Here is a 14,300-nt window from a genome sequence, read left to right as displayed (position 1 = left end):
GTTGAGACATACCAGGCACAGAGGCTTGGAAGAGACTGCCTCTTGTGAAGGGGGTTCTGCTGATGTCCTCTGAACCAACAAAAGATGTTTCTTTAGGAAGGCCTGCCCCTACAGTTACACTGCAGAGCTGAATTCAGTGTCAATGCAAACTAAATCCAAAAGCACCACACTGATCAATAGATTACTCACTCCCAGGCTGCACTCAACTCTGACCCCCAAATGCCAGGTGCTCCACTGGAGTCTGCCAGAACGGTTATCTGCTACCAGTCTACTGTTCACCAGGCCAGTGGGATAAGAAAACTCAAGCCTTTTCTGCTGGCTAGCCCAATCAGTTGCCTGATTTCCGCTGACCTGATCAGATTTCTTTAGTGTTTCAGGTATAAGGAGAGGGGGAAGAGCTGGGTCAGGTTGCCTTAGAGGCACCCCTGCTTTGTCACTGGTAGACAATGTGGTCTCAGGTGAGCATTTGTTTCCCTGGCCCTTAGCTTTTTGATCTATGCAGTGGGACTAGTAACAATGTTTACCATGCAAATCCTCAGACAGATTAAGTTGGGGGACAAAAGCAGTCAGACACAAGAGGAATGCTTAGTAAATATTAGCTGTTACAATTATTATTGATACCCTTGTCAAAGTACAAGTTATTGGACCTCTCTGATGCTTCCTGAAGACTTGGATTTTTTTATCTGGAAGATGGGGATAATAACAACTGCTTTACCCACCTCCCGGCATTGTTAAAACAAATATGACACAGGTGAAAATGCACTGAAATACTCTTTGAATATGAGTTGTATTAATTTGTTGTTGTTATTGTTATTATTTCTGTGCTATAAGCTATCTACGGACCCAAATAGCCTAGACCACTTTCATAAATTCGAGACAAAAAGAAGCAGGAAACTCACTTTAATATCCGACAAAATGGTTTGTTTTAAGGACAGAAGCCCCAGCTTACAGCGCTTCCTTCTGGACAACAATGTAAAGCAGCTGTTAGAAGGCCTGCATACTATTTCCTTATCCAAATATTGTTCCATCTGGGAGCTTATCCCTCCTGTCACCAGCATGTGAAGGAGCTCCAGGACATTATAATTGTAGAAGGCCTGGAAAGCAAGGACAAGTCATGTGTTAACTCAGAAGAGCCAACTCCTAAACAGTGGATTTGTATAGTCTTGAAGAAATAGACCCGATGGTGCAAAGCAGTGTCTCTCATTACCATTATTAAAATTAGCTAAAAGCTGGCAGTGTGGATAGGGTGCTGGGTTAGGCAATGTGCAGAGAAAATAACACTGACCTAGTTCCTGCTCTCTTGGGGGTTATACTATAATGAAGAAAGAAATGGGTAATTATACTGACACCAAGTATATCCCCTCTCCCAAAAACGACTAGAGGCATATGCCAGGCCACAGATACCCTAGTAATCATCTACATATATTTAAAACTAAGGCCCGGTACGCAAAATTTGGGCACGCCCTCTCGCTGTCCAGGAACCATTGGGGGATGTCCAACTGCCAGCTTAAGCCCACTCCCTAAGCCATCAGTCAGATATCCTTAGCGCTGCTGTGGAGGCAGGAGAGACTTCTGCCACCAGTGCTGTGCTTGCCAGCCATGAGCCCAGCTTCTGGCTGAGCAGTGCTCCCTCTGTGGGAGCGCACTGACCACCAGGGGGAAGCTCCTGTGTTGAGCGTCTGTCCCCTGGTGGTCAGTTCACATCAATTAACTGGTTGTTCTGCCGTCAGGCTGAAACCAGCTCTCAGACATCCCCTGAGGGGTCCTGGATTGCGAGAGGATGCAGGCCAGGCTAAGGGACCCCACCAGTGCATAATCAGGGCTGGGGAGGGATGCCAGAGGTTGACCAGCCAGGAAGGGACCCTGGGAGGGCTCCAGGGCATGTCCAGCCCGTCTCGCTCAGTCCTGATCAGCTGGACCTCAGCAGTAAGCTAACCTACTGGTTGGAGCATCTGTCCCCTGATGGTCAGTCCGTGATATAGCGACTGGTGGATTGGTCGACTGTCTGGCCCCTGGTGGTCAGTGCACAGCATAGCGACTGGTCGACCAGTCAACTGTCTGCCCCCTGGTGGTCAGTGCTTGTCATAGCAAGCAGTTGAGCAGCCTTAGCATATCATTAGCATATTACACTTTGATTGATTGAATGGCTGACAGGATGATGGGACACTTAGCATATTAGGCTTTTATTATATACTAGAGGCCCGGTACACAAAAATTTGTGCACTGGCGGGGGGGAGGGGGGTGTCCCTCAGCCCGACCTGTGCCCTCTCACAGTCTGGGACCCCTCAGGAGATAACCACCTGCTGGCTTAGGCCCGCTCCCCGGGTGGCAGATGGCAGGCCCCATCCCACGGTGCCTGCCCCACCTCCCCAGGTCACAGATGGCAGGCCTGGATCCCGTGCTGGGTCGCAGACAGCAGGCCCGGATGGCGGCTGGGCAGGCAGCGAATTATGCTGTCCTGCCCCGCCTGCAGTATGAAAATTTAACAGCCATCTTTGTTGGGTTACGTGCTGTCCTGCCCCGCCGCCCCAGGTCGCACACGGGAGGCCTGGATGGCGGTGGGTGGGCGGCGGATTGAGCTGTCCTGCCCCGCCTGCAGTATGCAAATTTAACGGCCATCTTTGTTGGGTTAATTTGCATACTCTTCTGATTGGCTGATGGGCATAGCGAAGGTACAGTCAATTAGCATCTTTGTCTTTTATTAGTGAACATGATATTCAATAGGACTTCTATAGATTTTTCTTTAGGGATCTACTGATATTGTCATCCATATCTGAATCCTTTGGCTGTGAATTTACTTATATTCCTTTTGATTGTGACCTCCTTGAGTACAGGTCTTATCACTATTTAGATCTCCCACAGCTGCCTTCGAATACTGTGCAGATTGTAACTATTGAATAAATGAATGGAATTTTAAAATCTTTGGCATCGAAATGAAACCAAAGGAAGACATGTGTGCCAACTTCTTATTCTGAAAGTACCTTGAGGCTGAATAACCCTACCCATTTTCTGAAACTTCTTTTTCAAAGGATTCTTACCTAATTCAGTGTAGACCAGGCATTACCATATATGCAAATAGCAGTATAATATATTACCCATTAGGTTTCTCAGGTCTACTGAATATGTAATATTTTAAATTATCTACCATTTGTTTTATCAGACTTTTACTCCAGTAGAAATGAGAATTTATATGCTTATATATGACCTATATAAAGTTAAATAATTTTGTTTTTATTATAAATTCTAGCAATAACATCAATTGCTATTATTCTAGAAATTTTACTATTCACTTTATCTACTCCCAAACTCAGGCACTTATCGCCTAAAGCCTGGGTTATAATATAGACCACTTTATTGATTTTCCTTGTTTTTCTTCTCATTTGAAATCTACTGTGCAAAAAGCTTCCAGACAGAGAGATTTTCTATAAATAAATCAGATCATACTATTCATCTCCTCTAAACTTCAGAGTCAGTTCCCTGCTGCAAAACCAAGCTCATCTCCTCCATCACGGACTCTCCAGGGCCAACATCTGAAGGAGCTCCAGGACATGGTAATTGTCCATTTGTAGTTGCACATGCTGTACATTTACTCCATCATGCTTCTGCTTTGGAACAGCTGGTTCACTTCTCATCAGCTTGGCAAACTCCATGCTGGCCTCCTCATCAGAATAAAGTTACCCTTCCTTTGTGGTCCCATGGCCACTGGCTTTCATTCTATTTCATTCTTCTTTATTTTATATCAGTAGTTGTCTGAAACACACCTGAGTTTGAATCTTGCACTGGCACGTCCTAGCTGAATACCTTCAGACAATTCATGTGTTCTTTCTCAGCAACAGTCAGATAATCTTTAAAGCTGACATAATAATACCCACCTTTGAGCACTTGTCTGCAGGATTAAATGAGATATACAGCACACATTACTAAATCCTGTTGTCTTCAACATTAGTTCTCATGTATCTGGATCACCTGGAGGGATATTCATGAGTGCAGATTTCTGGGATCCCAGCTCTACTGGGTCAGAGTTTATGGACAGATAAGGGAATCAGAATTAAAGGGCACATTTGGTGGTTCTGACACTGGTGGTCCTCCGATTCTGGGCAACACTTTCCTAAATTATGTGCCCTTTTAGAGGATGGACTGGGTCTCCTTAACATTCACACCCTCAGGAGTGCACTGAACCAGACATTGCCCAAAAACTGTAAGAATATTGACTGCAATTGGCAGTTGAATTTTAACAAATATACAAGTATTTTTAGTAAAAATGAAGAGGCTATTGAGACAAGGTGACCTAGGAAATAAAACCTATATAAATTCATCAGGAAAAACAACAACACTTCATAGTATTTTTCAGATTAAAAGATGACTTTAAATGCCTCCTCCACACTAACATCCAGACTAAAGGCATCCCTGGAGTGATGGTCTCCTCCTCACATTTCTCCTCTGTTCCATCTGGCTCCCACCCAGAAGTCTGCTTGTTAACTGGCTACCTGAGATCCAGAAGGGAGCAGAGGATGTAAATCCAGGTTGAGCCACATCCATTTAAGAACAAGTGACCATAGTGTAGAGTGATCAAATAATGCTCTTAGAATAATTCCCCACTGATTAAAGAAAGGAGTAAATTCCAGGGTTATCCTGGTGTCACAAGTAAACATGTACTTGACATATTTAACTGAGACAGGCTTAGCTTTTGAATATATTACGTCTTCAGTTTTGACATCAAAAGGATTGCAATGTATATTAGGGAAACTAATGGGATTTACATGTCACCCTTACTCTGTGGGCTCGTCTCGTATTTTTATCATTTGGGGTTCTACGGTATTGGCCTTCTTGGTCTCTTTCTTTTTTAATTTCTCCCTCTCTTTCTCCCATTTATTATTTCTCAAGAAAATATGAAAATTGAAAAGTACTTGAAATATTTTAGGATTTCTAAACTTGAACAGTGTTTCTAATACAATCCTATTGACTAGAATTTGGACTTCCAGTGTTAGAAAATGTTGCAGCCCAAAGTGTTTTAACTTTTAGCCACAAATTAAGCTTGAGTCCTCTCTCATAACCTGGACTATTACTTAATAACATAGGTACTAACATCTTAGCCACTTGCTGCTTTTTATTCTGAGAATCTTAACAAGCCTTAAGATCCATTCTTTGAGAAATACTTCTAATTGAGAATGAGGCAATATGGTAGGAAAACTGAAACTCACAAGATGAGTGACCTTGATAAAGTCATGTCACTTCTGTGGGCCTCACTTTCTTGGGGAAATGCTCCCCAATGGGAGTCCAGTTCTGAAGTTCTATTATGATAAAGTCATGTCACTTCTGTGGGCCTCACTTTCTTACAAATAAAGGGAAATGCTCCCCAATTGGAGTTCAGTTCTGAAGTTCTATTGTAAAGCCACACGGGAATCCTGCTTATGGGGCTGAGTGCCTCTCCATATTTTCACTTTTATAGCATTGAAAAAAACAGAGGATTGAAAGTGAATTATACCTTACAGGAATGTTTCTCCAATGGGGGCAGGAGTGTACAGTAGTATATACCAGGGGATACCTGAAGCCACCGTGTCAACTGAGTCAAGAGATTTGAAGGGAAACCACATTACATTAGATTGAAAAGAAAAATCACAGGTATATCAAGGGAAAGTAGGAAATACCTTCTTGAAAATCTAAATAAAAACGTCAGTGACAAGTTCATTCAGGCTTTGCTCTGTCCTCAGGACTTGCATGTTCAATCTTCTTTGTGTTTCTTAAGGGCAATTTGGAGGAAAAGGAGGAGAGGTGCTGTTATGTCTTCTGAGTATTCATGAGAAGGAAGAGGGCCCTTAAATATTAGGTTGGAAATCAAGACTGGTGATCTCATCTTGTTTCAGAAACTCCCAAGGTGTTACCTGCCTTTTTCCTGGGGGAGTCCGTTCTGAATCCATCTGATTCAGCCTTGCCCTCCTGGGCAGTATGGGCATCAGAGAAAGAAATATTTTGATTCTGATCATACCTCTGATGACACATTTCTTGGTGCACTAAGCTGGGCAGCAGGTTGGAAGAGCCAAACCCAAAAGATGTTCTTTGGGGAGGGGAAATTATGGGACACAAGGGATATGCAAAATGGGGTGGAATGGCCGATTCCTATCTCCTATACAGGACTCCTGACTTGAAATTGGAAACCTGCCTCAGAGTAGAGGAGAGCAGCATTCTCGTTCATTTATTTTATGTCTCTCTGTTGGTCATATGGTCTAACTTCTAGGGAGGGGTTTTCAAAGTCGTCATAACAGCAAAACTCCTTCTCCAAATCACATCTTACATAGGAGCCTCATACATGACCCAGATGAAAGCAGAGTTGTTTTGATGAGGGAAGGTGTGGGTGGGGCATGTCCTGGTCTCATCTTCCCTGCAGGTCTCCCCAGCAACTCCAGAGCACTCTGGGCAACAGGCTCCTCTATGCAAAGCATCAATATCAATGTACTGGAAAATAGTCATCATCACAGAGAGAGATTTCTGGAGTGTCAGTCATTTGTGGTCTTACTCTGTAATCATTACAAATTTGGGTCTGAAAACCAACTTGTCATCTCTAAGGGCTGTGACCTTTGGTACGTTATTAACCCTCTAATGCTCAGATTATTCATCTGTAAAACGAGGCTCATAATTGTATTCTCCTAATTGGGTTGATAGGAGAATTAAATGCAGTAAGTAGGTATGTAATGCACTTAGCAAAAATCTTGGCTCAAAGTGAGTGCTTGAGATGCGGTTATTACTGTTCGTATCATACATATTGCTCTATGAATATTATCTCAACAACAAAACTGAGCAAAAGAAGCTGACTTGAGGTTTTGGGAAAGATGCAGGTATGATCTGGAGGCAGAAAATCATGATCATTAACGCTGTCTGCCCTGGGAGTGTGCTAGAGCAGCCGTCACCAACCACCAATGTCCATGGACCACCAGTTGGCGACCACTACTCCAAAGGTTTCCTTAAACCAGTGGTCGCCAACCTTTTGGACCTCATGGACCACCAGTAGCCCACAGACCACCAGTTGGCGACCGCTGTGCTGGAGGGAATGATATACTTTGGTCCCTTAATTGTCATCCTCACTTAAGGGGAGATCCAGATCTTTGCCTTTCTCCCACACTTCTCCGCAAGGAGATGCTCTGATATGTATGGAGAATAAAATGGGGTGTTGGAGAATATATTCTGGAGCTACCACAGTGACCCCAAATGTTTCTAATGCAAGAGCATAAATTTTCTGTTCCTCTTTGAGGCTACCAAGCAGGTGTAAAGTCAGGAGTCTGACCAAAATAAAAAAGTCCTCAGAAGAGCAGACACAATGGAATTGAAGGCACAGACCTGACCTTTGGGTTCTTTCTTTCTATGTGGCTGGATGACAGGAAGTCATCTTAGAAGGCCAAGTTGAGCCAGCAGTACCAGGTCCAGGGGGAAGGAAGGCAAGTATAGACAGGGTTCTCTGAATATTTTCAAAGGTCTAGTTCAGCTCATCATGGCCAGAGACTTGAGGCTGGAGCTCTAAATAGTATTGTGTGCTTGTCTTGCTGAGCCATCCTTCATCAAGGATTTATGAGCTCCACACCGGAGGAGACTCTGGTGTATTTAATCACTGCCGGTCCCCAGAACCTAGAGCAGTGCCCTGCACAAAGTAGCTATTCAATATGTATTTGCACAATAGATTCATTCTACTCTGAAATCCTGGAACAGATGCAACATGTCTGTTCAGGGCTAAAGAGTTGCTGAGAGCTGAAGAGCAACCATGTAGTCCAAAATCCACTCCAAGGGAAGGGTAGTGGAGAGGGAGATTTGACCTAGCTCTGAACAAGACTCACCCCACCAAAGGCCAAAGCTTTGCCTTGAACGCCGAACCCCTTTATGGATGGTTTCCACTTAAGCTTTGGGGATATTTTAAAGAGAAGAGAAAACAGCATCTCTTAAGCTCTGACACCAAAGGGCCGAGGCACTGGAAGCTGAAAGGCAGACGCACTGCAGACCCACTCATTCCCCCTGGTATTAAGTGTTCCCGCTCTTACGTTTTTAATCTTGAAAATGTAAAGATTTTGCTGTGTTTGCCAGGTAGTTGTGAGAAAAGATGAAATACTGTATGTGAACAAGCATTTTTGAAAAGTCAGAGACTTTAGAATTGTGAGACATTATCATCATCTACCCAGGCCCTAAGCATCCACTCTCTCCTGGGCCAGGGACTTGGCCCTGGGGGCTTTTCAGCTTAGCTGCACTTACTGTGGCCAGGAGGGAGTCCAAGAAGCTGCCAGAAAAGACCGACCCCGTGGAAAAGGAGGTGCTTAGATGCAGGCTTGTTCCTGAGAGGTGCCCTTCCATTCCACCAAGCTGTTCAATAAAGTGGATGTTGGAAGGATTTTCTGCAAGGCAAAAGAGGCGAATAAGGAAAGACAGGCAGACGGGTTTAAGAATACAGGAATTGCCTTAAGAATATATGCAGACCAAGGTGTGACCATTTGATGAAAGGGTCTGATGCCTGCTTTGGCATCAATGTGGGACCTGCCCCTACTTCAGGACATGTTTTCTTTCCAAGTATCTTCTTCATCCCTTAAAGATGAATCCCTCTTGGGCACCTTCATCATCAAGGGTATATCCTTATACCTCAGGGTCATTTTCTCCAGGCAAGTGTCCAGACTGTCACCCTCATATAATTTATCTTTCAAACTAGGACACTTTAGAAGTAAAAGGGGGCAGTCTCACTAGGCATAACTAGGAGCATACGGTCACTCCAGTTGTAGTCCTTGTCATAATTCTATGCCGCAGGTGGCTTGGTGCTTACTTGGGTTCCTAGATTATCTGGGTCCAGAATGAGTTAAAGCAGTACCTGTCAAAATTTAATGCACATATTAATCACCTGGGGATCTTGTTACAATACAGATTCTGATTCAGTGGTTCTAGGATGGGGCCTGAGAGTCTACATGTCCAACAAGCTTCCAAATGCTCCTGCTGCTATTCCTGCTGATTCATGGATTACACTTTGAGTAGCAAGGGCTCAGAAAAATTATCCTAATTGAGGCCAGTGCAGCAGTAGCCATGTTACCCATTAGCATATCTGTACTGGCCTGGGGCTGTGACTCAGACCCCAGTGAGCAGCCTCTGAAGTAATAGAATGGGTCCTTGTTAGAGTGCCAGCAGAGGCACCGGAGGCCTTTGTTCTAAGTCTACTGCTTTAGAAATTTTTGTGCTGAGAATAGCATTGAAAGACAGAGATGATGTCTCCCACCAGAGTAAAGAGAAGGCATGCTCACTGTCCATTATGAAAGAGTTCAGTTCCTCTCTTATAAAGGTGGTACAATTATCACTTGGCCCTTTTCATGTCACCTGGTGGGAACGAAGACTTGGATAACCAGCACAAAATTGTTGAGGCTACTGCTGTCATTCTGAGTAACTATTTTGTATCTCTGACCCAGTGGTTTTGTGTCTTCTGCCAGCATCTCTGCCAGCATCTATGAAACTGTGGCAGGTTAACTTGTTAGTTTGCAAGTAGATTAAACTCTCTTAGACCTTTCCCAGCTCTCATCAGTCATAAATAGATCAACACAAATATACTGGGAGAAGTGATATACTGCTAATATTAGTGAATCATTAATTTTCTTTGAAGAACTATATAGTTTTATAAAAGAGCAAGGTCTGACTAGTGCCAACCCACAATTCCTAAGCACACACAATTTCCTCTTCTTGCATTGCCAACCTTCAACACATACACACACACACACACACACACACACACACACACACACAAACCACATCCCAGGGGCCCTTGTCCAAATCCTGCTGCGTCATGCTAAACCCAGGGTCTCAGCTTTCCCAGGCATTTTCCTGCAGGCCACTGTACATTCTGTATCTAAGTGCTGGCAGTCAGATCTGTGGCTCCCATGTCACTGTGACCCTCTCCAGACGGCCAAAGAAGAAAAAACAGTGAGCTGGCAGGTGATTTGTTAGGCTAATCTGACAAGGGCCGCCTGGTGCCAGAAAGTCTTCAGTTGAACAAAGCTGTAAGTCCCTCGAGAGTGACCAGATGCACTTCTGGGCCAGTAAGCACCTGTCAGGTTCCCTAATTTACATTGTAGTCTTCTAATCAGTGTCCTTAGTGTGGCTGCACCTCAGGGTTAGAGATGGTTCAAAAGGGTAGAAAAATAAAATTAAGCCCTAGCTGGTTTGGCTCAGTGGGTAGAATGTCAGCCTGTAGGTTTGATTCTGTTCAAGGGCACATACCTGAGTTGCAGACTGGATTCCCAGGCTTGGTTAAGCCCATGCGGGAGGCAACCAATTGGTGTATCTCTTTCATGTCAATGTTTCTCTCTCTCTTTCTGTCCCTGCCTTTCATTCTCTAAAAGTCGATGGAAAAATATCCTTAGGTGAGGATTTAAAAAATAAAAATAAAATAAAATAAAAACCTGCAGCTAACAGTTTAGGATTTAAAAAATAAAAATAAAATAAAATAAAAACCTGGAGCTAACAGCTTACCAGTGGTTGGCAAACTGACTTGCAAGCCACATGCTGCTCTTTGGCCCCTTAAGTGTGGCTCTTCCACAAAATACCGACTTCTGCACATGGGCCACGAAGTTTCAATCACACTGTACATGCATGCCTGCACGTGGTATTTTGTGGAAGAGCCACACTCAAGGGGCCTAAGAGCTGCATGTGGCCTGCGAGCCGCAATTTGCGACCACTGGCTTAAACAAATAGGCTGGCTGGGACCAGTCAGGCTCAAGAAAGTTGAGATCCTGCCCGGCTGGTGTGGCTCAGTGGTTGAGCATAGTCCCATAGACCAAGAGGTTCCTGGTTTGATTCCTAGTCAGGCACATAATATCTGGGTTGTAGGCTCAACCCCCAGCAAGTGGCATACAGGAGGCAAGCAATGGATGTTGATGCATTGATGTTTCTATCTCTCCCTCTCCCTTCCTCTCTCTAAAATCAACAAAAATATAGATTTTTAAAAAGCGAGAGAGCTGAGATCCTCAGAGCTGAATTTGAAGAGCTGCTGCTCCAGGATTCACTGTGAACAGACTATTTCCCTTCTGCTGCACTGTCACTCCCAGATCACATGGTGGTGTTGCCTATGATTCCTCTCTATGTCCCCTGCTTCCTTCCTGGGACCAAGAGGTTTGTTTATCCAGTTTGGTGTAAGTCTCACTCAGCTTACTCAAAGTCATAAAATGCCCATTAAGGATGTTGCTATACAATAGAATCCAGTCAAATCGTATGCCCAGGACCAGCTAATGGATTGTCTTTGAGTTGGTTTAATATGTGTGAAAGACACTGTTCCCCTTTTGGCATCTTACCCTTCTCTCATCAGTTATTACCAGTATTAATCCCCTAGTGCAGTGGTTCTCAACCTGTGGGTCGCGACCCCTTTGGCGGTTGAACGACCCTTTCACAGGGGTCGCCTAAGACCATCCTGCATATCAGATATTTACATTACGATTCATAACAGTAGCAGCATTACAGTTATGAAGTAGCAACGAAAATAATTTTATGGTTGGGTCACAACATGAGGAACTGTATTTAAAGGGCCAGAAGGTTGAGAACCACTGCCCTAGTGCCTCCCAACCCCTCCCGCCTTAAAGTACCCGGGCACCTTCCCTACCCTGCTTTCTGCTTCCAGGGGTCCTCACATCCAGGAACATTTCCTAATGTGCATTTTCCATAAGGTGTTGGTGAGAGATAACAGCTTATTCTGATATTTCTGCACCTAGTATTCCCTTTTTAGAAGACCACCACTCAGGACTGGAATTAAGATGACACAAGGGACACAAAATTGAAGGACCCTGAGAGTGAGCGTCACCTTTAAGTCTGCACCTTGGTGCCTCCTAGTGCTGGCCCTGGTATCACTATAGTAAAGGAAGGTGACTGACTTAAAGTCCCAGGTGGGTAGATAGGTTGGTATAGAAAGATCCCTTTTGTCAGTCTTCAAGTTCATGTCCCTCCCATGGGAGATTCCCTCTGAATAAGAGTGAACCAGCTGCTGGTCTCCCTCTCCTGGAAACTTGGAATGGGGAACGCAGATGGTATTCCTGCACCCTAATGCAGCAGGCTCTGCCGGGTCATGTCACAAAAAAAAAAAAAAAAAAAAAAAAAAAAAGGCCAGTGTAATGTCTCATCAAGCACTTAATGCTCTTGGGCCCCATTCTGCTTCTTCAGTCCTTGGACTGTGGATTTTAAAAAGAACCCTGGGACATTAATTCTGGATCAAATAGGTTTTTCCCTTGTATTTTCCTTGAAACAGGACTTACTCAATTCAGTGAGGATGGGGATTCTTCGGCACCATGACTTCCCAGATTCACTGAGGCGGGGTGAAATGTCATCTGTAGACACAGAGGATGACAGAAAACAAGAGATTGATAAATGCAAACAAAGGGGCTTGCAAAATGTGACAAGGATGGAGAAAGATACTCTGCAACTTAGTGCTTTGCAAAGTCCACTCAGGCCCAAATCCCAAATCCCAAATCCTTTTCTATATTTAGAGAAATAAAATATTTGGGCATCTTTGGCATCTAGTTTTGGGACATTGTGTGTGTGTGTGTGTGTGTGTGTGTGTGTGTGTGTGTGTGTGTGTGTAAGTAAAGCTTTACCGGTATTTGCTTATTGATAACATAAGTAAAATATGATTGTTCTCCACAGTGTGGGTAATGGCTCAGACAGGCTGTACCTTTAACCACATCCATTTGCTTGTAGGACTGCTAGGAAAGTATGAATAAGCAGGCAGTGCTGCTCTGTGCGTGCGCTTGGTAACACTGCAAGTGGTTTCGGCTGCTGGTGCTATCTGCCTCTTTGAGAGCTTCTCTGGGTCCAGACACTATTCACATCTTCTTTCTTCTTCAGCAGAACTGGCTGCCTCCCATCTCTGGTTGGCCTCTTGCAGCCTAGAATGCCTTTGGAGTTCCTTAAAGACTGGGGTTGGGTTGCCACTTGTCATCTTTGCCCTTTGTGTTCAGTTTACAGACAGATTTCCCTCCTGGGTCAGGAGGTGAGGCCCTTCATTTTCCTCTGTGAGCCTTGACTCTGAAAGAGCTGATGCACAGCACTAGCCCCAAACAGCCTTATCAGGCAGTGGACTATGAAGAGTTTCAACACTAGAGTTTTGGTCCCCAAGTTAAACTAAAAAAAAAAAAAAGTAAAGAAAGGAAAAGGAAGCTGGGGACCAGTTTAAAAAACAAGCACACAATTATCTCATCAGAAGTTATGTTTTAAAACTGTTGGCTACCTTTTGTAACTTTTCTGAGAATGCAAAAATACTGTGAAAGTTAAAACTCTGCTTTTAATTAAAATCCCCTGCTTCCTAGGAAGAAGGTGAAATATTTGGAGGTCCTCTGTTTACGGAGCCAGATAAGTGATAGGTGGGAAGAGTGAGATGTGAAATGAAGTGAGCGGGTTAGGTAAGACAGCCTGAGGGACAGATAAAAGGAGGGTGATGGGACAGGGGAAAAGAGAAAACCCAAGGGTAGATTTCTGTCAGAAAAAAAAGCTATATTCTGCAGTATTTACCACCTGTTCCATCTCCCCCAGGAAATACTCAGTAAAACGGCCACTTCTTGTTAATGGAGAGTAGAGGTGAATATGTTTCTAATAGCCACTGAAATTCCGAGTCATGCTTCAAGGAGGATTTGGGGTAAAAACTGAAGCTGCACAGGAAGAGCCCAACACACTTGGGTACAGTCAGCACTGGTGGTGACCTTGGGAATGCAGGTGAGGAAATGGAAGCCCCAAGGGCTAACATGGTTCACACAGCTGTCTAGGAGGAAGGTTGGACCTGAGGATATTTTGCTAAGTGAAATAAGTCAGATGGAAAAGGACACAAATCATAAGATTCTACTCATATGTAGGATCTAAAACAGAAAATGTAAAAACAACAACAACAGAGAAACAAATGAACAAATAAAACCAAAATAAACTCTCAGACACAGACAACAGATTGGTGGTCACCAGTAGGGGAAGTGTGAAATGGGTAAAAGGGGTAAAATATATGGTGAGAAACAGAAACAGACTTTTGGTGGTGAGCATGGATATCAAATTATGTTGTACACCTGAAACTTATGTTATAAATCTCAAAAAAAAGCAAGGTTAACATCGATAGCTAGAGCTCAGATGTCCTAATTCACCAGTGAATCTTAGTTGTGATTAATCTGAACACCATAAACTGTTTTTCTTAAAAAAAATACCTCTGGGATTTCCATGATACAGGAAGTCCTGGGGGAACTGAGAATCTGCCTTATTCTCAGAACTGTGCAGATGCTTTATTTGCTGGGTGTCCCTTACCCCCCTTTCCATTCTCCCTTCTACAAATT

General features: G+C 43.9%; 1 protein-coding gene across 1 annotated transcript in view; it reads right to left on the bottom strand.

Annotated features, from left to right (window-relative positions):
- The window catches only part of KCNU1 (potassium channel, subfamily U, member 1), a 124,484-nt gene that overhangs the window by 3,849 nt on the left and 106,335 nt on the right, over window positions 1-14,300 (bottom strand). The window contains 3 exon segments of the mRNA XM_005856502.1: window positions 900-1,094; window positions 8,233-8,372; window positions 12,249-12,320. Coding sequence (XP_005856564.1) covers window positions 900-1,094; window positions 8,233-8,372; window positions 12,249-12,320 — 407 coding nt within the window.

The sequence above is a fragment of the Myotis brandtii genome, unplaced genomic scaffold (assembly GCF_000412655.1).
Source record: "Myotis brandtii unplaced genomic scaffold, ASM41265v1 scaffold103, whole genome shotgun sequence".
In the NCBI taxonomy this organism is placed as follows: Eukaryota; Metazoa; Chordata; class Mammalia; order Chiroptera; family Vespertilionidae; genus Myotis; species Myotis brandtii.
This window is presented reverse-complemented; position numbering and strand designations above follow the sequence as displayed.